Source organism: Epinephelus lanceolatus, chromosome 19 (assembly GCF_041903045.1).
Source record: "Epinephelus lanceolatus isolate andai-2023 chromosome 19, ASM4190304v1, whole genome shotgun sequence".
Lineage (NCBI taxonomy): Eukaryota > Metazoa > Chordata > Actinopteri > Perciformes > Serranidae > Epinephelus > Epinephelus lanceolatus.
Window position 1 is genome coordinate 7,503,476 of NC_135752.1, and position 26,109 is coordinate 7,529,584.

The 26,109-nt window shown below is 39.5% G+C and overlaps 1 protein-coding gene across 3 annotated transcripts in view; it reads right to left on the bottom strand.

Moving 5' to 3' along the window:
* Window positions 1–26,109, bottom strand: part of dcc (DCC netrin 1 receptor) — a 418,775-nt gene that overhangs the window by 154,573 nt on the left and 238,093 nt on the right. For all 3 annotated transcript variants that reach the window (XM_078162332.1, XM_078162331.1, XM_078162330.1), the window contains exons 9-12: window positions 17,833–17,987; window positions 15,540–15,688; window positions 14,693–14,831; window positions 5,177–5,226 (exon numbers count right to left, since the gene is read on the bottom strand). In XM_078162332.1, the coding sequence (XP_078018458.1) occupies window positions 5,177–5,226; window positions 14,693–14,831; window positions 15,540–15,688; window positions 17,833–17,987 (493 nt within the window). The remainder of the gene's footprint in view (window positions 1–5,176; window positions 5,227–14,692; window positions 14,832–15,539; window positions 15,689–17,832; window positions 17,988–26,109) is intronic.

Below are 26,109 nucleotides of genomic sequence, written 5' to 3' on the forward strand. Positions count from 1 at the left end.
ACTTGAGCAGCAGTGTAGCATATTGAAAGAAGCTGAAGAACTTGTATGATTCTTGCACTTTTTGGGTTGTACCCATATGATTAAATGCACTTAGTGTAAGTCAGAAAAAAAGTTGGATAAAAGCGCAAGGTAAATAAATGTAATGTAATGTAACATTTCTTTCTTTGTCATTATTTGGGTCTGAATTAGACTGGTTTTTAATCATACCTCAAAGAACAAGATTTTAGCATTAATCTTGGGAATTTTAGCTCTAAAACAAATTTTATCTCATGTGGCGTTCCTCAGGTATCGATTTCAGGCCCATTATAGTTTAATTTTTACTTGTTGCCTCTGGGCATGCTTATCAAGAAACACAATTTGTGTCACCATAATTATGCTGATGACACACAACTATATAATCCCCTGTCCCCAATGATCTGAGCCCAACTGACACGCTATCAGAATGTATCAAGTATATTGATGAGTGGAAGTCTATTATTTATTTATTTATTTTTTAATTGAACAGTGACAAGACAGAAATCCTAATTATTTGGTCAAAGACCCATCCTCATCCACAAGGAGGTCCAAGGTCAGAGGTCAGGGTGTGGAGGGGACTGGGTTTGATGAAAAGCCCTTCATTAGGGGTTTAAACATTATAACCACCTGGTGCTTTAGAATTTTTGGTATGCAGATTTAATTTATCTTGGCAACATTTTGTAAATTTTTCCTAAGTTTCAACGTTAAGAATACAAACATCTTTTCAGGAAGAGTAAGTTAAAGACACAATAACTACACAAGTAAGAAGCATTAGTAAACAATTCAAATGTTTGGTTAAGAATATTTCTCATTTTAAAGATTGTATCATGAGGCTTTAAACTGTCAAGTAGCTCTGACATCACTGATCGATCAGCCCTGACCTGAAAGCTGATCAGCAGAGAAATATCAATCACATGCAGGAAAATAAGCAGACAGAAACTAAATGAGGTCAGCCCTCCAAAGACAGCCTGAACCTCCTCTTTATGGACATAAATTATGAGCCGTTCACATTGACTCTGGAAACATTCATCATTTTCTCTGCTACCACTTTCAGAGCAGGATGCAAAAAAAAAACCTGATGACAAAAAGAAAACTTCATGCCAATGTCTTAAAGTTTTTGCAGAGCAGGCTGCTGGCATTGGCAGTGTAGGGAAATGCTTGGGGTGCCAGAAAAACCATGAAGTGTAAATTGTGGAGGCCAAAGTGCGGCCCATGTTGTCGAGATAATCCTCAGTAATTTCATGGTAACTCAGTAGAAGCACACACTGAGACCTCTCCAGAAAATCAAAATGATAGGCCGATACATTTGTATATATCGCATAGTTATTCCATTCACCCAGGTTGGGAGAATGTGTTTGAGAGAGAAAATCTGTTTTTAAAAGTCTCTGTGGTCAGCTTTTCTGACTGAATCTCTGTTGTCTGAAGTTTAGTTTTATGCTTATGTTCCCATTCATTGTTTCAAATTTAAGTTTTACTGCATTTTACCATTCACTGACTGTAATCAGTCACATTTTTGCTGGATTGAAGCAGGAGGAGACAGTTTCATTTTGGCTTAAGTGGGCAAAAATCACACGATAATCTTTAAGCATATCGTAATTAAAGTGGACTGAGAGAAGACTAGACATATGCACCTCCACCTGGCTCAGTTCTTAGGCTTTAGAAAACCTTACCTGTGACGGGAGACTTTGGCCAATCACAGGTCATTTCAGAGAGAGGGCATTCCTATTGGCTGTTGTACAAATGTAATTGTGTGTGGATGTCCCTTTGGTGAAAGCAAAATTCAATGGCAGGAACTCTGCAGAAAAATTGCTATTCAAGCATGAGCACTGGCTGCCTGCACTGCAAAGTAAGCCAAAAAGGAAGACTATCTTATCAAAAGAGTCTAAAAGAGAGTCAAACATTAAATGGAATAAAACGTGTCAATATTGGCAAAGTGTTTTAGAATCCTTTTAGCCATCACCATCTTGTTTTTTATTTTTTTGGAGCCAGATGTTGCTATATTTGTGTTAGGAGCAGGGGTGGATCTGACTGATAGGCTGAGGACACTATCGGCAAACAGCCTGCCATTTAAAAGTGGCCCACCCTTAAATATGAGCAACTTTAAGCCTTGATCAAATGCAGTTTTTGGCACTTTCATGTTGGCTTTATTTTTCAGCCTTAGAGGTTGGTGCTTGGGCATGTTTATATAGATAGCTAGAGCTTCTAATTAAAGTAAGCCATTTTGAATTACTTTACAGGCACTGACCTTCAGTCAGCGGCTCTAGGAAGTCAAATTCAGCTAGCACGAACCCCAGTGTCGGGGTGTGATCCTGGTCCACCCCAACTCCCTACCAGATCAGAAAACTTTCTGTTGCTGCTATTAAATAGGTTAGACCTGGAGCTGCAGCTGAACACCACCCCACTGTTGCAGCTAGTGATGGGGATCAGTGCTGGCTGAACTCAAGATTGTAAAGCCTTTGACTGAAGGTGTCCAAGGCTGCTGCTCTCTGTTCTCCAAGCTAAGCAGTCCACAGCAGTGAGAAGCAAGTTGAAGAGACCGTGGGGTGGCTGGCTTGCTAATTTTTCTCTAATTTGTTGTCTGATAAACAGAGAGCGGTGCAAGGAGGGATTAAAGAATGTGCACACTCTACAATGAATAAGAAAAAACAATGTATGGGTAACACTTGGTTACTGTATGAAGGGTGTGCCCATAGTCGTCTAATGGCAGAGGCTTATGATAGAGATGGGAGGGAGAGGAGGGTGTTTTTTTTTTTTTAAATTCTTCCATGTTTTGGTCTTTTCCAGGAAACTCCCTACCACAAATTTTAGTTACTGCTGATGTGAACCCAGTTTTTCCACACATTAAGTTTCCCATTGATAAACCAGGAGAAAATATGGGCAAATTTGGAGTTAATCTGTCAGTGGATCAGGTGACGGGCTCTGCTTTGGTTTGTGCAAATTAGCACAGCTCCAATACACCATCAAGGTGAACTTCTTTTACCTATCCAAGCTGTGATGTGGACAACCCGCTGCTTATGACTCAGCTCAGGGTGAAGAAGACTATAAGGATGTCTGATTTGTACCCATAATCACTCACAGGTGTTTGTTGAATGTATATCTGTAACCATCAGCTGCAGGATCGTATCTGCAGTCTATAGCTTTGCAGATGCACAGTGCATAATTTATACCTTCAGTAATTATTTAAATCTTCTGACACGACAGCAGAATCAAACAGTAATTGATTTTCTGGGTTCCTGAACACAGTCGAGCTGTTCCACACAGATTTGAAGTTAAGACAGTGAGATCATTTGCAGTAGAGCAGCTGACTTTTTTTTACTAAGCAAATCTCCAACCCCCATTTCCTCTGGATCATCAAAATAAATTCTGTGGTGTCAGCAGGATTGAGGGAGCTCTCAGTTTATGTAAAGGCCAGATTGCTACTCACACTACTGTGCAAATGTAAATGTACTCTGATATGACCTGAATGCAGTCAACAGACAACAATAATAGAAACATGTATTTAGAATTTAGCTCTGATTGTTTTTAATATAACTTGTAAAATGGAAATTCAACACAATCTGACTCTGAGAGCATACTTGGGATGCTGTTCACTAACTTTGTGATGCATTATATTAATATTTGAAGTTTAGTAACTTAACAATGTGGTTATGGACATATGCTGTAACTCTAGCCCACTAATCTGTGGGCTCCTGATCAGTGTCCTTCAGCTTGGCCTCTTCTGTCTGCTTACTTAATAGTAAGCTGCTCTTTAACAGTTTGAGAGAGTGAAAGAGGCTGATGCGATTGGCGCTTTGGTTTTTATTGTATCTCAACCAAACTCCACTCTACGTTAAATTGCTGTGTCCTTTGTTCCTCAACGTATTCTCATATTCTGTTCTCTTAAATTAGTAACTTAAAAAATGTTTTTACTAATTTGTCATATCATCAAGAATATCGTCAACCCAAAAATACTGTAAAATATTGTGATATTTTTTTAGGGCCATATCGCCCACCACTAGTGTCAGGTCAGGCTCCATTTGTTTGGGAGATTTGAAAAGCTATAGGCCTGTACACCTCAATGGTTGACTGTTTATTTTGCTCTATTTTTAATGGGACTGAATTAAAGTTTGTGACTGTATATTGAAAAACATTGGCTATCAAAGTGTGTGAGCATTTGTAACTATTTTGGCACTCTATTGACTGAGTGACTGTGCATGTTCAGAAGTTGGATGGAGTTGACAGTATACTGTGACTGCCCAGCCTGATCTCATTTTGATTCAATGCTGTGATAACGTGCTTATACAAACTGGCAAGGCAGGTGTAAACAAGACATTCCAAAATGTCCTGAAGGTCTTTAGCATCATCAGATTCTCTTTATACCACAAACACTGTTATAGTGTTAAAATTACTGCCAAAAAGTTTTCTGCTTGCTCCTTTTGGATGCTTGCATGAAAGGCCCCTCCATCTCAAAGTCCCTGGCTGAATTTCAGCCCTAGTACATGCTTGCCTTGAAGAGGAAATATAGTCAAGTGAACTCTTCTGTCTTATTTCTTAATGAGCCTTTAAGCACCTGACTTAGAAACATTCTAAGAAATAGAAGCTGTTGGACAAAAATGTTGTGTCAGTGGGCATAGAGGTCACTACTTTCTTACTATGGACAATATCTGCTTTTTTTTTTGCAAACTGGAGTTTTGACCATTAAAAGAATATGTCGTATGGTCCTCTACAGTATTTTCATCCCATAAATCATGAGCAGCTTGGACAAATAGACACACACACACAAACACATTCGTACACCACATAAATCAGTAAAATGAGGCCAGATCACCGGAGAGCAACTGTTGACTGATGGCAGTGTCACAGTTTAAATGTGTGTCAGAATGCGTCAAGTGGAGAAACCTGGGAAATGTGCTGTGAATGTGAAATGGTTTCTGTAGGCAACAGATGGAATAACCAGCTCAGATTGTCTAAGTGTAACTATGGAAACTGTTAAACTGTCTGTCATGAAATGTGATACAGAATATGTTGAAATATGGCAGCGTCCATTGGACAAAGTTTCTTTTTTTTTTCTTTCTGTTAAAATCACCGTGAATGTAACAGTTTGTTGAGCTGACGTTGTTGATGCACTGTACAGATGTGGACAGGGAGAAGAGAGAATAAAAGTATAGAAATATAAACTCACCCTGGATAGGACGACCTCTAAGGTGATGTTTTGGGGAGGAGCGCTGGGTACTGCACAGACAAACACAGAAACAGTGTTAATACAGTTTATCAAGTTATTCATTAGTCAAAAATATAACCGGCTGCTGACACACACAACTCTGACACACTGCATATGCTGAGAATGCAGTGCAGTGCACACTGCACTTGTTTATACATATATTATGTATGTTACCTCACTTACACATTCTCTTCTGCTGCTTTAGAAAATAAAGTATTTTTATCTATATATCATATCTATCTGAAAACTCTAACTTCTTAAGGCTTCTAAAAGTCCTTGAGAAGAAATAATGTGAGGGAAAAACTGATCACAAGTCATGTTCACAGTGAGGTCACAAGCCAAACAGCTGTGAGTCTGTCTGCGTTAGAGAGACATGAACACATTTAGTGACTTGGTTCATAGAAACTAATCACTCACCAATGACAAAGACCAACTTCTGGGTCCTGTTCCAGAAAACCTTTTTCAAAATCCCATTGACCTTTGTAATAATGCTAGTTACCTGCATAGCCACAGTTGTGCCAGGATGTGCCTGTGCCATCCAATGAGGCATCTGGCACACCCCAAAATCAGATGAAGAATACATTTTTATTACAATTATGTATTGTTTTAAATTTAGCCACTTCCCCGCCAGTTCCCTTCTGTCTGTGGGTTGCTATAAGGGGGTGAAAAGGAATTGATTGCAAAAATTTTGTTTATCACTATGCAAACCAGGCAGGTTATTTATCTCCTGTGATGATTTAGTACTACGGACAGCGCACGTCTTTCCTACACACACACACACCAGTGGCCCCTTCACATTACAAATGGTGCTGTCCATGGGTCTGAAACGACTGCTGAGCTATATCACATGTATCTCAGCCAATCATTTTCTTGTTATTGCTATTTTTCTGATACAAATAAAAAAATTTAATAGATAAATAAAACTTCAAGAGAGAGTGCAAAAAATAAATTAAAAAAAAAACAACTATCTTCACCACGGAGATAGTAGTTTTCCATCCAGACCAACTCCGACCTGCATTCAGCATCTCTGTCCACAGAAGCAGCCATCTGTCAGCAGCAGCCTGTCAAACTGCCTTCACCAGGCTGACTGACAGCAGACATTTACTGAACCAAAGTAGTTTTCATGTCAGCTCCATGGGAAGAAATCAACAGCGTTCATATTTATTGATTTATTGATTATATTTTCCAGGCCCCCTGTGGGGAGTGAAGGGAATTTGCAGCTCACAGACACTGCAAGCCAATTGCAGGTTACCATGGAGACGATCGAAACATTTCGCCAAAGCATAAATCAAAAACTTCATCCTGCTTTTTAATTTCTGTCGAGAGGCACTCTTATAAGCTGTGGAGCACCTCACCATAAATCAGGATGGATGGTTATATGTCTGCAGAGGTGCACATCAGTCTAGATTATTATGTGTTGCAGAGATAATAAGATAAAGCACACCCATAGTTTTTTTCTGGCTATGCTAGTAATGCAAATAAATAAAAATACAGCTTTGGAGTATAAGCTCACTCGACAGCAAGTTGTACAATTTAACCTCACTATCTCCGCGAAGACGCCGATGTCCTCGCTCCCCTCCTCCTCTGTTAAATGGTATCTCCCAGACGCATTATGTCATCAAACCATGTGATATTTGGTATTGCTAGATTCAGGAAGCTCTTGACTTTTCAAAAATAACATCGTTTTTCTTTTATTTCTTATGTATTTCGCACCAGAACAGCCTAACACACATAGTCCAAAATCGCGGTGAGTGGTGGTGACAAGTCATGTCATGCCGTTTTTGGATGGGAAAAGTTACAGAATTACATGCAACCTTATGAACAGCTGTTAGCAGGGACTTAGCTGTTTTATAAAAGGTAAGAGTCTCACTCCTACCACTATTTTTGGCTGAGATACACCGTCTAGAAAGTGGGATCATAACTTTCACGTTTCATGTGGCCTAATTCTGGTGATGTTTTATGGTGTTTCTGTGTTAAAAACAACATTGACTATCACAATCACGCCTGATTTCAATACGGTACAATGTTAGAAGCTGGCTGACTGTTGTTTGATCACTGACAGTACTGTTTTGAAACCAAGAGACTGACTTATCTTTTGGAGCTGTTTTCATGGAAAAAACACTGTAGAATGGTCATACTTTGTGCTTTCTTCTTCAAATTTGAAACAAGTGTTCATTGATAGTTTGCCTACAGCCCCATACTGTCATTTACCTCCACAGATGAAGCCACAGACAGTTACTCATCCTGAAAAACATTTTTTATTGTAGGCGGACCAAAATCTTCAATTTCTGACTGACTTCAGTGGCCCATTACTCTGTCTCTGTATCATCTAGGGTGTTTCTGACACTTTCACAAGAAACTTCAGGGAGTTATCTTTCTGGCAAGACCTCATGCATGCATGTAGTCAGAGCAGTTCAGAAGCTACAATCATTTTAATTTGCGTATGTCATTTTAGGCGTTTTTGCTACAAAATGGGGGTGGAGTGCAAGAGGTTTAATCCAGGAGTCTCAGTAAGGATGATAACTTTAAAAAAAAAAAAAATCTAATGTCATCAATCAATATTTCTGTTTATAGCTGCATTTAAAGCTACAGTTGGCAACTTTATTGATATACATTTTTTTGTCAAACGTGCTGAAAATTTCAGGATATATTGACAGTAGTGAGGGAGATGGACAATCTGTGAAATAAATCATGTCCCTCCTCTTCCATGTTGTACTTCTAATGGCGATTACTAGAATCTACCATAGCACACCAAAAACAGCCAATCAGAGCCGAGGATTCTGTCAGTTATGTCAGTTGCTGCTTGTAAACTGTGGTCAAACTGAAACTAGGCAGCGCTGATCAAATATGAATCAAGATTCTGTTACTGTGTTATATTTTAGTGTACTGTTTAGCTGTAAAATTAGAAAGTTTGTGGCCTGGCCGCCATGTTGAAAACAGTCTATAGAAGTACCAGCCCCCGCCCATCAGTCTACGCAAACTTTCTAATTTTACAGCAACACAGTATACTAAAATATGTTTCTGAAAAATTCTGAGAGAACATATAGGCAACACAGTGACAGAGTCTTGATTCAGATTTGAGCAGCACTGCCTAGTTTGACAAGATTGACAGCTACTTTAGACATTCCTCAGCTCTTATAGCACTGTGAGACAACAGAGTAGGCAAAGGAACATGATTTTTTCCACATTTAGTGCTGATTGAATATAGAGACAGTTTCAGCAGATATGAAAAAAAAACCAAAAAAAACAAAACAAATAAATTACCAACTGTGGTTTTAACAAACACGACTTCCCACACGCCTGAGACCATGTTACAGCTTGATAGACGGGGCAAGTCCACAGGGGTTATGGTCAGGGGACATGTTTGTAATAACAGCCAGAACACTGAGCAGTGTGCACATTGATAGAGAGCAGAGAGTACAGCTATTAGAGCAGACATTAGGAGAAAGTGTTGAATATTATGGGTAAGGACAAAAGTTAAGATAATGTAAGAACCCACTCTGCCATGCAGACACGTTTCAAATTCTAATGGAACACGCTGTACTGGATGCCAACTTGTTAGAGATGGACAGTAAGCTCCAGGAACACGCTTTGTTTTTCAGAAATACAGATGAAAGAAACATTAAATGAGAAATTGCATTGAGTTACAGAAGCTAAAGTGGAACAGAGGCTAAACTGGACTTGATGTCAGGTTCCGGCTCTCTATACAACATACTGTAGATCAGAGGAATTAAAACAATCTGATATTTTGGGATAAACTGAATCGCACTTTAAGATGAATATCAGTTTCATATCCTAAATATGTTGGTGTATTTTTTTTTTTTTTTTCTTTTTTCATTGGGGCAAGGCAAACAGTTTCCCTCTATTTCAGGTCAAGGCTCAACACATCCAAAATGAGTTTGTTTCTCTCAGTGTCAGAACACTGCTGTCAATCAGTCATCTTGATGACATCAGCACAGACAGGAAGCAGACGGATCGAAGCTGAGACAGCACTCATCCTCAGAGATCTGACTGTGTCACAACAGCAAAACAAGATTACCACCAGAAGCATGACAGGTGTCATTACACGCACGCACACACACACACACACACACACACACACACACACACACACTTCATTCCTCTGAATCATCAGGACATCAGACTGATTCTGAAGTCAGTCCTGGAAATTGATCCAAAACAAAGAAGAGCAGGAAAATGAATAGAAGGATGGAGAAGACAAACGAGAACTGAAGATAAAGATAACAAGGGTGGTGATTGGACAGAAAAATAAAGGACAAGGCCAAAGTGAAGAACCGAAAGCTCAGGATGAATAAAAAGAGTACCAAGCAAAAACAAAGATGAAGAAGATAATAAAGCTGCCGGAAGATGCAGGGAATAGAAACAAAGGAAAACAAACAAAGGAAAACTAAGGAAACAAACAAAAAAAGAAAGAAAACTAGAACATGAAAACAAAGATGAAAAATGAAAAACAAGACAATGATGATGGCAAAGACAAAGATAAACAGGTTCAACAGAAGAAGGTGGAAGAGGAGGATGGACAGGGTGATGATGAAGAGGCAGCAGACATGTGGTCCTCTCCCTTGTATCAGAGATGGAGTGTGGCATTGTTCAAATTGAGAATCAAAGTGTTTTGGTTTGAATGAACTCTGCGTCTGTCCAACCAGACGCCTGATTAACTGTCAGCAGCTTATCTGTTGATTCAGCTGCTCACTGACTGAGTGTGTATGAGTGTGTGTGTGTGTATGTGTGTGTCAGTTTTATTGTGGATTCAATTAGCCCACAAGTCATTGTTATCATTGAGACGCAGCCGGAAGATTCACAATACAGCCACTCTGTATGTGTGTGTGTGTGTGTGTGTGTGTGTGTGTGTATTATTATAGATCATTTTATGGTGTGATTGCAGCTGGACAGATGCCTCCATTCTCTCTCACTGTCTCTGTATAGGAGTTTACTAATGACAACAGATGTGTCTAAGCAGCAGTCAGCAGCTGAATGTTGAGGTCTGAGCTGAAGCTCCATTCAGAAGAGATACTGACAGCTCTCATGCAGTAATACAGAGAATAACAGAGACAACAACTATTTTTTTTTTTTTTAAACTACCAATCCAAATTTAAAAGCACATCAAACGTGACTATGATTCTGGCTAAAATTATATTAGATGTCCTCTTGACTAATACCCTCTATACACTGTGCGATTTTAGCAATCTTATAAGACTATTGCATGACACACTGTGAGACGTGGATCTAATAAACTTTGGTACAACGTCAAGTTTGATGTGTGCAGATTGTATGATGGCTGTTTACTACTGAATCACGGGTTACGACGTACGTCAATATGCAACGTCATCAGCATGCACCGCATCAGCGTACATCATCCATCTGTGCCACCATAGGTAGCTTGCTCACCTGAAAGTTGCAGTTCCTCCACAATTTCCTTCCATGCAGCGTCTTTTTTCTCACAGTCACTTTTCCTCTTTCTGGGAGTTTTTTTGTTCGTTTTACCTCCATGTCAAGCGATCATTTGTTTGGGTTTAGCGCCGGTGTCGCGGTGACCATTGCGTCATTTCGTGCTGCATTTCTATTGGTTGATTAGTAGACGTAGGTCGTAGCAGCTGTCACACTGTGAGAGAGTCATCCTAAATTTCTGACACCCTCAGAATTTTATCTCAGGTTATCTTTGGTCGCAAGACGTTGATAACGGCCGTCCTTGAACCTGTTTCACAGTGCGATGTAAGACCACCGTTTTAGAGCCACGACCAAAGATATCGCCACGTTTCTCCCACGATGGCCATCTTTCGTCTGGGACAGCCCAACATCGCACAGTGTATACCGGCCTTAAGGCCCACAGTGTTGCCTCCTAGTTCAAGCAGTTGACTGTAGAACTAGTTGAGTGTATATATGCATATATAAAGCTCAAATGATGGAAAGCATGTAGAACCATGAAATACAAAATGAAATATGAGATTTATAATTGTTTGTTTGTTTGATGAATCAATGTGAGGAGGGTTACAGCCTCCTCAACACTCTTTACATTTTGTTTTCTGTTTTCATCTTCAGGGGAAGCTTGAGTGATAAATAAGTCATGTGCTTCATGTGCATCACAGTTTTTTTTACTAAGTCTGTATACACTGCACTTTTTCAAATTTATTTAGTCATTTATGTATTTAATTTTATTTCAAGCTTTACTGCTCAGGTTGTTTGATGCTTAAATTGAAAATTTGTTCTGTCCATGTAAGAATGTGTGTGTTCGGGAAAAGAGGGATAAAGTGTGTGTTGCTGTTTCTTGGCCCTTCTTTCTATATTGCTTATTCCTTCATATCTCTGTCTCTGTCTCTGTCTCTGTCTCTCTCTCTCTCTCTCTCTCTCTCACACACACACTCACACACACACATACACACACGGTGTCAGGTAATAGGCAACACCTGGTCCAGCAGTTCTCTGGTCTCCGCTGAATGGCTGCAGATGGACCAGTTCAAACCAGCCATATTGCAGACAGCAGACACACTTTCAGTACACTTTAATTTTCCTGAACATTGCATATTTTGAAATATTAATGCATTAATCTGCATTTTATACCTTTAATTTAAGGGGTTTTATTTTGAAATGCTGCAAAATGATGCTTAATATTTTACAACCTGAACCTCAACAACATACAAGAACTAAAGATGCTAATGTCACTTTAAATATTACAACACTTAAATAATGTGCTTCAATTATGTATTGATCTCTTTAGCAGAAATCAGTTTGTCCAAACAGGGATTATATTCATTATTCAGCAAAAATGTTCTCATTTAAACAACCAAGGACTTCCAGGACAAACTCTTTAGAATTTCCCTTCATGATTGAATCCCATCCACTTGTCAGGTTCAGTTCACTATTTTACAAATATAAAGGTCCAGAAACATGGCAATCTTTACTCAGGGTCGTAGCTACAGTAACACTGAGCTCATGCTGTCAGTATTTTGAGCATTATGTTTTTTTCTGTTATTATGTGTAATATTTCATTTTTTGTGGAAATTACATTTTGAAATGGAGACCTTAGCTCCAGTATTTATCCCATTGTGTAAATGACCTTATATAACATGATAGAACCAACAAACTACCTCTGTGTTTGGTGTTTTAGGGAACGTGTATAAAGACAAGAACAAACTCCAAATCTAAATTTCTAAAATCCTGGCTACCTGTATTTGTTCCTCCCCATTCTCATTTTGCGGTTGCCAAATAACGTCACTTGGTCAGTGATTTCCACATCAGACACCGACGAAAAACAGGCATCCATTTGTGGCGGTATGACACACCGTCAGGCAGCTTCAGTTAATAATGCCACCGGACGGCATCAATTTGAAACACTGCGGGAGGGTGGGGCAGCGGTGGATAGGTTCAACAACACCAGACTTTCACCCAGGAGGCCAGGGTTCTCTTCCCATGTGAATGTAGCCAAATCATGATGTTTTTTTTCTCAACCTAACCGTGTGTGTGTGTGTGTGTGTGTGTGTGTGTGTGTGTTGCACAGTGAAATAACATAAATATGCTGTGTTTTACCAAGGTGGGGGTACATTTTGAAAAAGACTGTTTGCATCTAAGGAGCAGAAAATGTTAATTTCCTGTGATAACTGAAGTGTATTTTGAAAAGAAATAACACATGTAACACGTGTACATTGACACAGCTTCCCAGAACATCAACGGCAGACATACCCAGGATATCTAGTGCATAATATGTAGACATGAAAGTCCATTGATCAAGTGGCGAAATGTAAGGTGGGGATGAGAATGTGTTGGATTCCTAATGCAAATGGTTGTTGGAGGGTAGTGAAGGTCCTTCACTATCTTAAGTGGAAACCAAAGGGCAATTAACAATGGAGATAAAGGGCCCTATTTAGATGGTCTAAAGCGGACAGCGGAGGGCGCATAATCCATGTCGCAAGTGTCATTGCTATTTAGATGCAGGTGCAGTTGTCATTTTCACGCTCTGCGCCCCCGTCATCTAACTAGCAAATGAACTTGCACTTCTCTGGGTGTGTTGGTCTAAAAATGAGGTGTGGTCAGGCGCAGTCATGGCACGTTGCTAGTTAGATGACATAAAAAGCAAATGCGCCAGTGACCAAGAAAAACCTGGTCTAAAGTCAACGGTGCAGTATTTCGCTGTTAAACAAGTTGGTAATATGCGTCTCTAGGCGGGTGCACAACGCGCGTGCACTCTGCTCAGACACACACGGAGCAGCCACACATATGCAAAAGATAACAAAAGATGTGAAAACGTTTGATAAACTTTATTTTGACATAAACGCAACAATAACCAGCTTCTGTGAACTAAAAACGTAAACTTACAGCCCTACAAGTACAAATGTATATTTAAAAAAAAAGCTTTTAGAATGTAAAACTGAAAATCATCTTGTCAGGAGGAGGAGGAGGATGCACAGCGGCTGCACAGCCCGCCGCACAGCCGGGGGCACCCGGGGGAAGCACCGCAGCCCGCGCGCAGCCAGACCAGACGGCCCGGGTGCAGCCACGGGACCATCCCTTCCTGGACCTTCGGGCGGGGGGTTCAGGATGCTGGAGAGGGAGCTGGGCTCTCTAACCTCCTGGGTTAAAATAAAATTGAATTACAATTTCTTGACAGCGTTTCTCCTGTGCGCGCGTGCTCTCTCTTTCTCTCTCGCATTCTCACTCTGTTTCTTTTCTTTTGACTTTTCTAAGATGACAGATGCTGAATATATACTCCCTATCTGATGCTGTGGCTGTTTGTGGTTGGCTGAGAGGGATGTGAACTCATTAGTTTGCAGCCGTGTTAATCAAATCAGGTTGGGTTTTCATTATGCGTGCCAAACGGTGCCAATCCCCTTTGATCTGACATCAGATGTGACGGGACAGTCGATATAGAGATACATTTATCGTCTCTTCAGCTGTAAAACGCTCACTCTTTCCAGTTGGTAGGTCCGCCATCTAACTAGCTCTCCGCCGTGCGCTCCAATTGCGCCTCTCTTAAAGGGAATGAGAGGTGACACTCTGATTGGCTTATGGAATGATACACCCAAAACACACCCATGACTAATTCACAGAGTAAGTCCAACCCTTTAAGACTCCCCGCCATGGCGCGCAGTCTGAAAACACGTTGTCTAACTAGCAAGTGACTGGGACACGCCCATGCGCCGCTGTCCGCTTTAGACCATCTAAATAGGGCCCAAAGTATTGTGATTCAATTTGCCCTCAGTTCAAAGGTCATCATCACTGTCTTCCAGGAATTTTAAGATTCAGTCTGAGACACTCAGGTCAAGGAATCAACCTTTTATGGCGAATGGTTACAATGTCCCCTTTGAGGGAGCTCCCAAACAATCAATTCTACTGTGAGAAATGATTCTCCCTTTATAAACATACATCATCACAGTGTAGTAAACAGTGATGCATTCAGTTACTGATGTACTGTACATAACTTACCACACTGGATTAATAAAGAGTTGTTAAGGTAAAGCTCACCATCTGATTGGGTGGTGACGCTGATGGTTTCTGGCGCAGTGCCTGGTCCGTAGCGGTTGATCGCCAAAACTCGAACTGTGTACTCTGTGAATTTATTGAGTCCCTCCATCTTGTAGTTGAGTCCGCTCACCTCCACACTCTGAACACAAACACAGAGGAGTAATTACACTTTGAATGTTTTCTCTTGGTTTGGTGTTTTAATTAGACTGAGGCCTCGTCCACATACGTCTATATTTGAAAACGTGAGATTAAGGTCCCTGAAAACGTACCTTTTGTAAAACTCACAGACAGGGAAAACTAAGTTTTTGGCTTGAGACCTCAGAGTGCGCGCTTCTATCTCCTTTGTGAGGCAGCACAAATGAGGCAACATTTCACGCAATGGCGGATGTAACAGAATTTTCTACATGTTTACACATAAATGTGGAGTAACCGTTTCACTATACTGAGGAACAAAAGCATAAAAATGCCCCACAGAGGTCACTGCTACGTGTAATCTTCCAGCAATGGCTTGTTTTCAGGCTTCTGATTCCTCTTCTTCTTTGTGTGACTATAGGGTTAGGGTTATATCGCCGCCTGTAGGGTTTGCATGTTCTCGACAATACTTCAGATGTGTTTTTGCACTTTCATTGGCATGAACATTTTTTTCATAACAGTGCTTATACCAGTGCTATAACAGGGATTTTTTTTAGAACCCCTTTTTTCAGAAATACACAGCTCTGTGTGCACTACGGCTGAGTTATCACAAAATGTCTGTAATTTGTGACATAAATTGCATTCAGAGGTTTATCAAACTGCACAAAATGCCTGGTGTTGTGACAGGGAGTACTGCGGCAGTGATGGTACTGACCTGTTCCTTGCCCGACGGGCTTTCGGTCCACAGCAGTCTGTAGCCCAGGATGGGGCCGTTTGGTTGGCTGGGAGGCTCCCAGCTCACCTGGATGGAGGTGGGAGACAGAGCCTCAGCTTGGAGAGACTCCACCCTGCTGGGAACCTGGACTGTAGAGACATACAGAGACAACACACTGCTCACACACAACTACTGATACTACTATTGCTGTTATTACTCCTGCTACTATTACACCTTTCACTGCTACATCTATCATTACTACAATGACCGACTGACTGGCCCATTTTCTCCTGCAGTAATGGAGAGAAGGGTCCAGTGGTGCACCTAATCCATGACCTCATCACCCTTCAGCTCCTTATGATCATCCCACAACCCTGCTGTGCCATGGGTTGGTCTCACCACATGTCTCTTATCTCCCTTCTTACTCTCTCTCTCTCTCTCTCTCTCTAGAGTTAACACATAGCTCCATGGCCAATGTAGTGTATGGATGCATCACCCACCCTGCTCTTCCTTTTACTGCCTCTGATTGGCTTACTCTGACATTCTTACCCTAACCTATGTCACTCCTCTTGCCTAACCCTAACCAACCTAACAGAGGCAATGGATATTACATACATTCAGATACATTCAGTCTGGTAACATTTGGGAAGTCTAGAAGAGCCATACAGTTCAGTCATTTTATCGGCATTCAAGTTACCAGAGTGCTAAACTGGCAGGAGCTCTATGGACTATACAGTGCAGAAGCAGTGCCAATCATCCTGGTAATTTTATATGAACTTGAACTTTTTGGCTTCATACATCACTGAGCAGCTTCCATAAAAATAAATAAGGCCAAGCCTCCAACACTTTTTCCAGTTGTCTTTATACATCCATGGATTGGGTGTGTCAAACTGAAGTTCACAGTGGCTAGCTAACGTTAGCTGAGTGTGCTAAACTAAAGACCTTAGGGGCTAAGTTAGCTGAAAAGCTAGCAGAGATTAGTTGACGGAGGGCAATAAGGTGTGGTGGGGATGGTTGTCAGATATACGTGCAACTAGAGCTTTTTGAATTGTCATTGGAGGGTTGATGAATGATTACAAACCAATTTTATTTAGCTTTTGTTTATTCTGTCATAAAACAATACTGGCCTGAATATATGCCAATATGTTTTATGGATATTACATTTGAAAAAGTGGGGTTTGAATTTTTTTAAGCACTAGACATTTACATCCTCTCAAGCGATAATCTCTTTGAATGAAGCGTGTCCCTGCATTGAGCCTGCTACACTGAAGTAGCACTCTGGTGATTTTGTATCAGACTTCCATAAAGTTAGGGGACTCACAAGAATCACAGTCAAAGAAACCAGAAGTACTGCTCTGCCATTGTGTCTGCCTCTGCGCACTAGTCAAATTTATCTCACAGTTTATACTATTTGTCTGTGAAAACATGGAGGCTTCACACACAGAAGATCTATACAATTAGCATCAGTTTCAAGATGGACGCTCCCCTTGAGTAATGGCCTGAAAAAGTGTTTTTCATAATCATCCTATTAGAAATTTGTGTGAAGTTTTGTCATAATTAGCTTCTTGAGTTATGGCCAAAAACATGTATTGTGAGGTCACAGTGACCTTGGCCTTTAACCTTTGACCATCAAATTCTAACCAGTTTATTCTTCAGTCCAAGGGGGCATTTGTGTCAACTTTAAACAAATTCCCTCAAGGTTGTTTTTGAGATATTGCATTCACAAAAATGAGACAGATACAAGGTCACACTGACCTTGACCTTTGACCACCAAAATCCAATCAGTTCGTTGCTGAGTCTAAGTGAATGTTTGTGCCAAATCTGAAGAAATTCCCTCACGGTTTTCTTGAGATATCGTATTTACAAGAATGGTACATATGTATGAATGTACACACGTATGAACAGATGGATAAACCGAAAACTAATTTCTCCAGCCACGGCTATTGCTGTCACAGAGGCATATACATTAATTGTCAAACCTGAAGCAGCAGAGGCAAACATATCCCGTTGTTTCAGTCTCTAGTATGGGTCAAGATCCAAAAACGCTGGATCCAACAAGATTATTTCATCAGAGGAATTTTTTCAACATTATATAACTGCTTTCACGAGCTCAGTGATAGAAGTGAATTTCCCTTTAAGACAGTGCTCCATTCACATCTGTTGATAGTGTTCGTCAGCCCAAAAGTGTTAAATTATCCCATTTTAACCCACCGGAGCTTCTGGTGACATTTTCTGTCAAGAATTGTTTATCTGTGTGTGTGTGTGTGTGTGTGTGTGTGTGTGTGTGTCCTACGGTCAGGCTTGGTGGTGATCCTCAATGGGGCGGAGCTCTCTCCTGGGCCCACGTCGTTGTAAGCAATGACTCTGAAGCTGTAGCTCTCCTCTGGTTTCAGATTGGACACAGTCAACTCCAGAGACTCTGGCTCCGACACATTCACTGACCGCTCCCTGACACAGGGAAACACAACATCACACACCTTAATTACAAATCTAACATACATATAACAATGACAATGAACTTTTTTCAATTTTAACAGATACATTTTTTTAGATATATATTTTTATCACTCTTCTTACACACATTTTACTCATTTCTATTATTCATCTAATTTTATGAATTTTTTTTAGCTTATTATGAAAATGAAACAGCGCTGCATTTAAAATAGAATCCAGCTCTTTTTTGATAACCACACAGATAATCTGAGCTGTAATCTGATGTAATCTGTGTAATCCTGCAGTGACTGCAGCTAATCCTCAGATTACAGCACCTCTGCAGCCTCTCAATTCTCAACCAATCACCAAATCAGTGAAGAGACAGCTGCAAAGATTAGCATGTTTCCACTGCAGCAGCCAATACACACACAGCTGCTTTCTCTGCTCAGTTCACGGCAAAGAGAGCTGACAGTGAAAATATCTTTGGAATGATTTTCAGACTAAATACTGGAGGCACTTTTTATCCTTCTATAAAAAAAATATAGGAAACTTAATTTTTGTAGAATTTTGTTCCACTTCGATGAGAATTGATAATAACATTGTATGAGTTCTGGAATTGATCTCACTGCAGTTTTTTTTTTATCTTGATTTAACCCAAAAAAGAACATCAGACACAAACAAGATTTGCTTTCCAGATTGTAACTGATGCTTCGTTTAGAAAGAGAGGACGAGGAAAACTGTACAAATAATTTAAAAACTGTGTCAAAAAAAATGTGTTCCTACTAGATAAATAACTACTGTCAGTGAAAGAGAACAGTTTAATATGAGCAACAAGCAATGATGAATTATTGATAATACCTGCTGACAAGACAGTCCGACACTGATGTCTGCTCTACTCATTTCAAAAAAGTTTGAAAAGTGTAACACAATGATTCTTAAAGAAACACTTCAACATTTTGGGAAAGATGTTCATCTGCTTGCCAATAGTAAGATAAGAAGATCAACCTCATGGCAGTGCGTTTAGCAGCTACAAAGCTGGAATCAGAACATGGTTAGCCAAGCCTGGCAAAAAGATTGGAAGCAACATTTTTACATTTCTGTTTGGGTACAGATCAAACTAACGAGTTACAACATAATTGTTGATGTTTAGAGGTGGATGGAGAGATGCCGCTCCCTCTCATGTCCATTGGATAAAGCACATTATGCTATAATTAAAACTTGAGAGAATTTGTTACTAAAAAAAGTCAGTAAATGGCAGTGTGGGGTCCTTTTCTGCAATTTATTTGAGAAACCTAAGATTAGAGTTAATGCTCCTTTTTAAAAAGAAAAAAAAACTATTTGGTTTTATCATTTTTTATTTCAATTATTATTCTATGTGTTTGAATTGTATATGTTTTTGTATGCAGGGTTACACTGTGCGCATGTATGTCTTATGTCAGCTGGATCCCTGTGGTTGGGTTAACAGGAAAAATTTAACTTTTGAAGGACTATAATTTGTACTGTTCTACATTGATAACTGATAACTAAAACTTGAAAAGAAAACCAATATGCATATGTCCTTAACTACTGAGCTATTCTTTAAATATAAAACCATCTATGAGACCACTTTATAGAAACACTAAATCTTCTTCTGTGTTACATGTGTCCTGCACAGAGCTATTTTTGGCAATGGTAAGTCTAGCTTAGCACAAGACAACAAAGAGAGCTGTCTGATTTACATGTATACTTCCAGCTAACAAGCGAGTCAGCAATCAGTCGAGGAGGCAGCTGGTTTTTGTTGCCCTTTGAATTGGGACTGAGCTCAAATCTGGCAACCCCATAATGGACAGTAATATATTTATGGATCTTTAATGGGTTTTGTGCCCCTTGATATTTACCAGTATCCAGTAACCAGTAACCACCTTTGAATTTGTAACTTTTAATGACCTTAAGTTTTCAAAAAAGGTGTAACCGAAGGGTTTAAACTAGAATTACAGCCAGGGGTTGTATGCCACCACAAACCAGTCAAGTTGCACTTGGTTTACATCCATGTCACTCACAGGTGACAATGCTTCAAATATTGATGTTGCTGCAAAGAGGCGACATCTTCTAAAACATGGATGCATCACACACATCTTTAACCCAGCAGCACAGAAGATCTATACATTCAGCATGGTTTCAAGGTGGATAACCAAGATTAGCTTCACCAATTTAGCGGCTGAATAAATACTTACCCTAGTGTTCCTGAGAACTTTATGATGTCACAATGAAGTTGGCCTTTGACATTTTGGATATAAAATGTGATCGTTTATTCATTTTATCCTATTAGAAATCTGTGCACAATTGTGTTATAATTAGCATATTTATTCTTAAGTTATAGCCAAAAACATGTTTTGTGAGGTCACAGTGACCTTTGACCAAATGTAATCAGTTTAAAGTTGAGGCCAAGTAGAATTTTGTGCCAAATTTGAAGAAAAACCCTCAGTATGTTCTTGAGATATCCCATTGGCAAGAATGGGACATACAAACAGATGGACGGACATAACACACAGACATAACAATTTACAAATAACATTCTTATTCATATAAACAATAACATGGAATATTTTAAGCTATTAAATAATTTTCAAGAGACTTTTATCCTATTTAAGTACTTAATTTATTTATTGTATTATATTACAATTATTTACTGATTACTCCAAATTGGTGTGCAACTTTTACCAAGTAAAGGAGCTTTTAATGGGTTTTATCCTTTAAAATCATATTAATCTATATACTAATCCCAGTAAAGAAAAACCATTTACCCTTTAAAACTAACCCCTCCATTGATGATGGTCAAAAGAAATTGACCATTTTTGATTAACAGGCCCCTGAAGTGAATTTGGAGAGAAGGTTTTGCCATAACCCATTATACCGTTGGACTGTAATTTAACACCAGACTATTAAGGATTCAATTGTATCCTCTGCTGTGTAGTAACAACATTACTTATATGACAGGTTTTATTCATCAACACATTCATCAAATATTCATCCATTCTTATCTCTCCTAGTACTAGCAGCTGGTGACTGTTCTATTGTTGGTGACCACATGTGAAGCAGTGGGCAATAGAAGATTTATATCACAATCAAGTATCAATCAAGTATTGGGTTACCAAGTTTGAGTTCTCTCCTCACTCTTGCCTAACAAACACAGCCAGCTCTTGAGTTTTCTTAACAACTGAAAGATTGGATGGCTTTTTGGAGTTTTTTCTTTACCCTTTAAAACAGCACTAGATACATGTAAAACACCCAATATAACATACCTCACTACAGTATATTATAATCAATTGTTCAACCTCTCAAATCCTGTTGAAGCAATATGGAAAATAGACAGCTTGGAAAGAGAAAGTTTGTGAAGTTTTAGGGAAATTTTGTTAAGGGGTTATCACAATCCACTGCAGACTGTGAATGTCCACTGCAAATGTCATGCCAGTCCGAGTCAAGATATCTGTCTGGACCAAAGTGTTGGACAGACAAACTGACAGACCAGCAAATCATCCAATATCATCACCATCAGCAGCAACAGAGAGACACAAAGGTTAAAGAAAATACAAGGGGTGAGTGGAGTTCTCAGGGTATGTGAATCCATATTTTCCTCTGAGCTGCTGAGTAAAAAGGCAGAGAGGCCGAGCTGGATGTCGAGTTAACCAGCAGGTCCATGTCTGTCACACAGTGTGAATTCTCTTTGCCCTTCTAAGGCCACAGTCTGAGGTCATTCAGTCTGCTCCAAAACAAATAATCCACAGACAGAGGGAGATGCTTCTCCCTCTGCTTCCATTTTCTGCTCCTAAATTCTCTGGTGTTTTTTTCCTGATATTTTCTCTGTTTGAGAAGAGGATGAGCAAAACCTCTCTCAGCTCGTTCAGTTTCTACCTTTCTCTTTACCCTTCTGTCCTTACAATACAGTTTTCAGCAGCAGCATCAACAAATTGATCCTCAAGCACTACTGAGTGCACTTGACCATGACATTAACAAAAGGGTTTAAGCTATAAAACAAATGAGGGTAATATTTAGGCTACAGCTATCTGAATGACTCAGCAGCAACAAGGAGTCCATGAGGACAGCCAAGTTGCCAGAATAAAACATTGGTATTGTTCATTTCTGCAAACCACTAATATGTGACATTTATACATTTGATATCATATCAACATTTCTAAAGTGGCTTAGTTCAGATTATATGTATATGAGCCCGACAATAAGTTTCTTGTCAGGAGGAGTTTGGGATGGTGGTTGGCGTGACAGCTAGGCGAGTCAGCTGCTGTGCTGCAGATGGTAGAAGATGACTGTTCGAGACCAGTGACATTTCCAGCCATGTTTGTGGCGACAAAAGGGGGTATTTTAAGACAAATAATTTTCTTTCCCTGACCATAAGTAAGTATTTTTCTGCCTAAACCTAACTACATGTTAACTATAGTGTTGTCATAATCTTAAAATATTATCATAAAATATAAAATTCAAATGCAAAAAAACAAACTTTAAATTTACTTAATATGACATACAAATTTATTGTATCTGTTGTTTGTAGGAATGTAACTGATTCCGACAATTGGGTTGTTGAGGAAGTGAGATTTAATTCAAAATCTCAAATGATCCTCATCCCAAATATCAATACTGAAACAACAGGAGTGACAGGAATATATATATCCTCGGATCGGGTATCGGCACCGATCACGTTATTTTTACAAAATCGGAATCGGTAATCAAAGATCGGAGGAATCAAAACAACAACAATGGCCAGGTTTTTCATCTATGTTGTTCATTGTTGCCTCCGCTTTCCAATGTATAAAGTGTGGTGCTCCTGTATATTTTCTAAATATATTTTACAATATACAGTATAATACAGTCAGCTTATGGCTTGCTCACCTCCAGAGGTACCTCCAGACACACCCACCGGTGCTATCAGCCAGTAGGATGGCTCGATCAGCTGAGCCCAGGTAGACCGGCCCCTACATTATGCTGCTCCTGGCAGTATGGCCATCCTACTGGGATCCTACGGAGCCTCCACGCCCAAAACAACGTTGGAGCGTTACGGCACTCACCCACGGTCCCGTGAGTTGGCAAAAGCAACCGGTTCCGCTTCATTATTCATTATTAACTGTGTGGATTGAACTGAATTGAACTGTGATATGTTATTTGGAAATCTTGGAGTGGAGTTTTTTGGTTGAACTGGATTGAACTGACTGAACTGAACATTTCTTTTCTTTGGTGAAAAAAATATATACTTTCTTGAAACTGATTACAGTTGTATTTGTATTTTTGAAAATTGAATATAATTCTTTTGTTCTACAGAAACCAGGTAAAAATAATTTAATTTTGGTGTTAAGGGATCTGTTTATGGGTTTTATGGTTTCTTTGTGGGGTTTGACTGAGTAAAAGAAAAAAATATTTGTTTCATGTGTCAAACTGCTACAAAAGATATAGGCCTATTTTGTTTGTTGAAGACAAGAAGAAGATATTGAATTTGTTTACATTTTGTGCTGCTGAACCACCGATGAGCATTTTGGATACTATTTAAATAAAAAACAAACCTTATGGGACAAGTTGGATGCATTTGTTTTTTGTTTTTTTTCCTTTCTTAATGCAAAGTATCGTATCGGACTCGGTATCGGACTCGGTATCGGACTCGGTTTCAAAATAAAGGACTTGGTATTGGATCGGATGCAAAAATAGTGTGATCAGGACATCCCTAATACACACACACACACACACACATATATATACATATATATATATATATATATATATATATATACATGTATATATATATATATACATGTATATATATATATCTATATATATACATATATATATATATATATATATATATATATATACCTCCTTGAACACATCTTGAAAATGCAAAGCTGATTTTGAGCCACTTTGATATCAGCTGTGTCAATGTATCTACAAAACCCTGGATTATGTTCAGTGACAAAACGTTTAGCCATTCAAGTGCATGTCTCTGTGGATGTTAGTTGGTCGGTCCACCATTTTGGTCCGGGCTGAAATGCCATTGAAGGACATTCATGTTCCCCTCAGAATGAAGAGTAATAACTTTTAACCTTTAACTTTTCCTTGAGCATCACCATCTGGACAAATCTTAAATACATTCAAGGCTTTGACTACATTTTTGTCCAAAACTTATTTTCATCTAATAAGCTAAAAAGATGAAGAATATGGTAAACGTTATACCTGCTTAAAATTGGGGACTGCCCATTGTTCCAGTGACTCATATTTCCAAAACCCCAATAGTCCAGAAAAATGTCCCAGTAGACCAAAAGTCCATTTGTCTGATAGCTCCACAAACAAATGCACATTGCTCCAAAGGGCTGTGTCCCAAAGTACATGGCTAATTATCAAGCAAAATGAAATCACTGGACTCTGACCGACTTGTGCTTGTTGGCTTTGTTGGCCTGGAAGGGTCAGGTTAGGCATGGAAAATGAGATCGGTTAGGGTTAAGGTAAAAATATGAGGGTAAGCCAATCAGAGGCAGAGTTGGGTGGATCATGTCTTCACATTAGTAGGAAGATCTGATGATGTCATTTTGCATAATAATTAGCCATGTGACTCTGTTTGGAGGAGGCTAAGGGTTAGCACCTTCAGTGCAACGCACATTTGTTTGGTCAGACAATGACCTTTTAGTCAAATGGGACATCTTTTGGAGGATTTGGACATTCAGAATTATGAGCTGTTGGAACAATGGTATGGCACATTAAGTCATCATGTTAGCACTGTAATTGTGAGCATGTTAGCATCACAGACTGTAAAAATAATGGACACAGCTACCACGCCATCACCCATTGGTTTGTGGACTCTGTTTTGAAGCCCAGAGTTCAGCATTTTAGTCATCTCCATCTTATTTTTTTATTTTTTTTTAGCCAGAAATGATATCTAGGCGAGTGGCTGGAGCTGTGGAGGAGCCAGGGCTGGATGTGACTGAGAGCGCTATCAGCAATCAGCCTGTTACTCAAAGTGGCCCACCCTTAATTATGGGTGACTTGAAGCGTGAATAAAATGTAAATGTGAATTATATAAAAAAATCATCCCCTGTACAGCTGTTATAAAGGGGGAAATTAACTACAAAGACCAAAACTGTTTTTAACATGTGAATTTCTGTTGTAACTTTTGGCATTTCAACATGAGCATCAGTGGGGACTGACTGGCTTCTAAAGCCAGCCTCAAGTAGCCATTAGAGGAATGTTTTTGGAACTTCAGCGGAGGTTGCTACTTGGTTAGCATGCTGACATTAGTATTTAGCTCAAAGCAGTGCTGTCACAGAACTGCTAGCATGGCTGTAGACTCTTAGTCTTGTTTTACATCCAGGGCCAATGTTTTTAAATGTCTTGTTTTTATATAATTTATGAATGGCAACTACAGTATGGTTAAGGTTAGGGAAAGATTGTGGTTACAAAAAAAGTTAGTTGTTATAGGATGCTATCTCTGATTTACCCTGCAAGAAAAGTTAGACATGCTACTTGCCCATCCAAAATCTCAACCTCAACACCTTTTACTTTTTACAGGCATACGGGACACACTACTTCCTGCACTGGCACTGGCTGTAAATTGCAAGGTGTAAATCTGTCAAATATTGACATAATTCTGGGGGTACTGCTCTCCAGTAGATAACAAAGAGACCAGTTCAGACCCAGCATCAGAGGGCTCTGGAGTCTTGGTCTGCTGAGATGAATTTTGTCTTCTGTCATAAAATCCGGAGACTGCGGCTGAGGCAAACCAACAGCTGGTCCAGTTTTCATCATCAAATATGTTTAAACTATTTTACTGTCAGGCTGAAGCCAACATGTACACATGTGCAGCACCTGTGTACCTTTGTGGAGTGACAACATTTATTTAGGGGAACATGTGTTGTAATTTTACTGCTAACTGGGTCCAGAGTGCCAAAATCTAGTGTGGTTCGTATGAACTTCATCAAAAAGGCTGCTGTACAACGTAAAAAATAAGGTCATCTGCCATTGCTGTTCCTGTATATGGCAATGTAGCTGTTGCCGTGTGTGGCATTGCTTTTTGTAATTGGCTGACCCTGTTTTATCACAGGGGAAGATCAGAGAAAATCAACCTTAAAGTGAAAAAAAAATACAAGCCAACCTTGCATATGTTCTG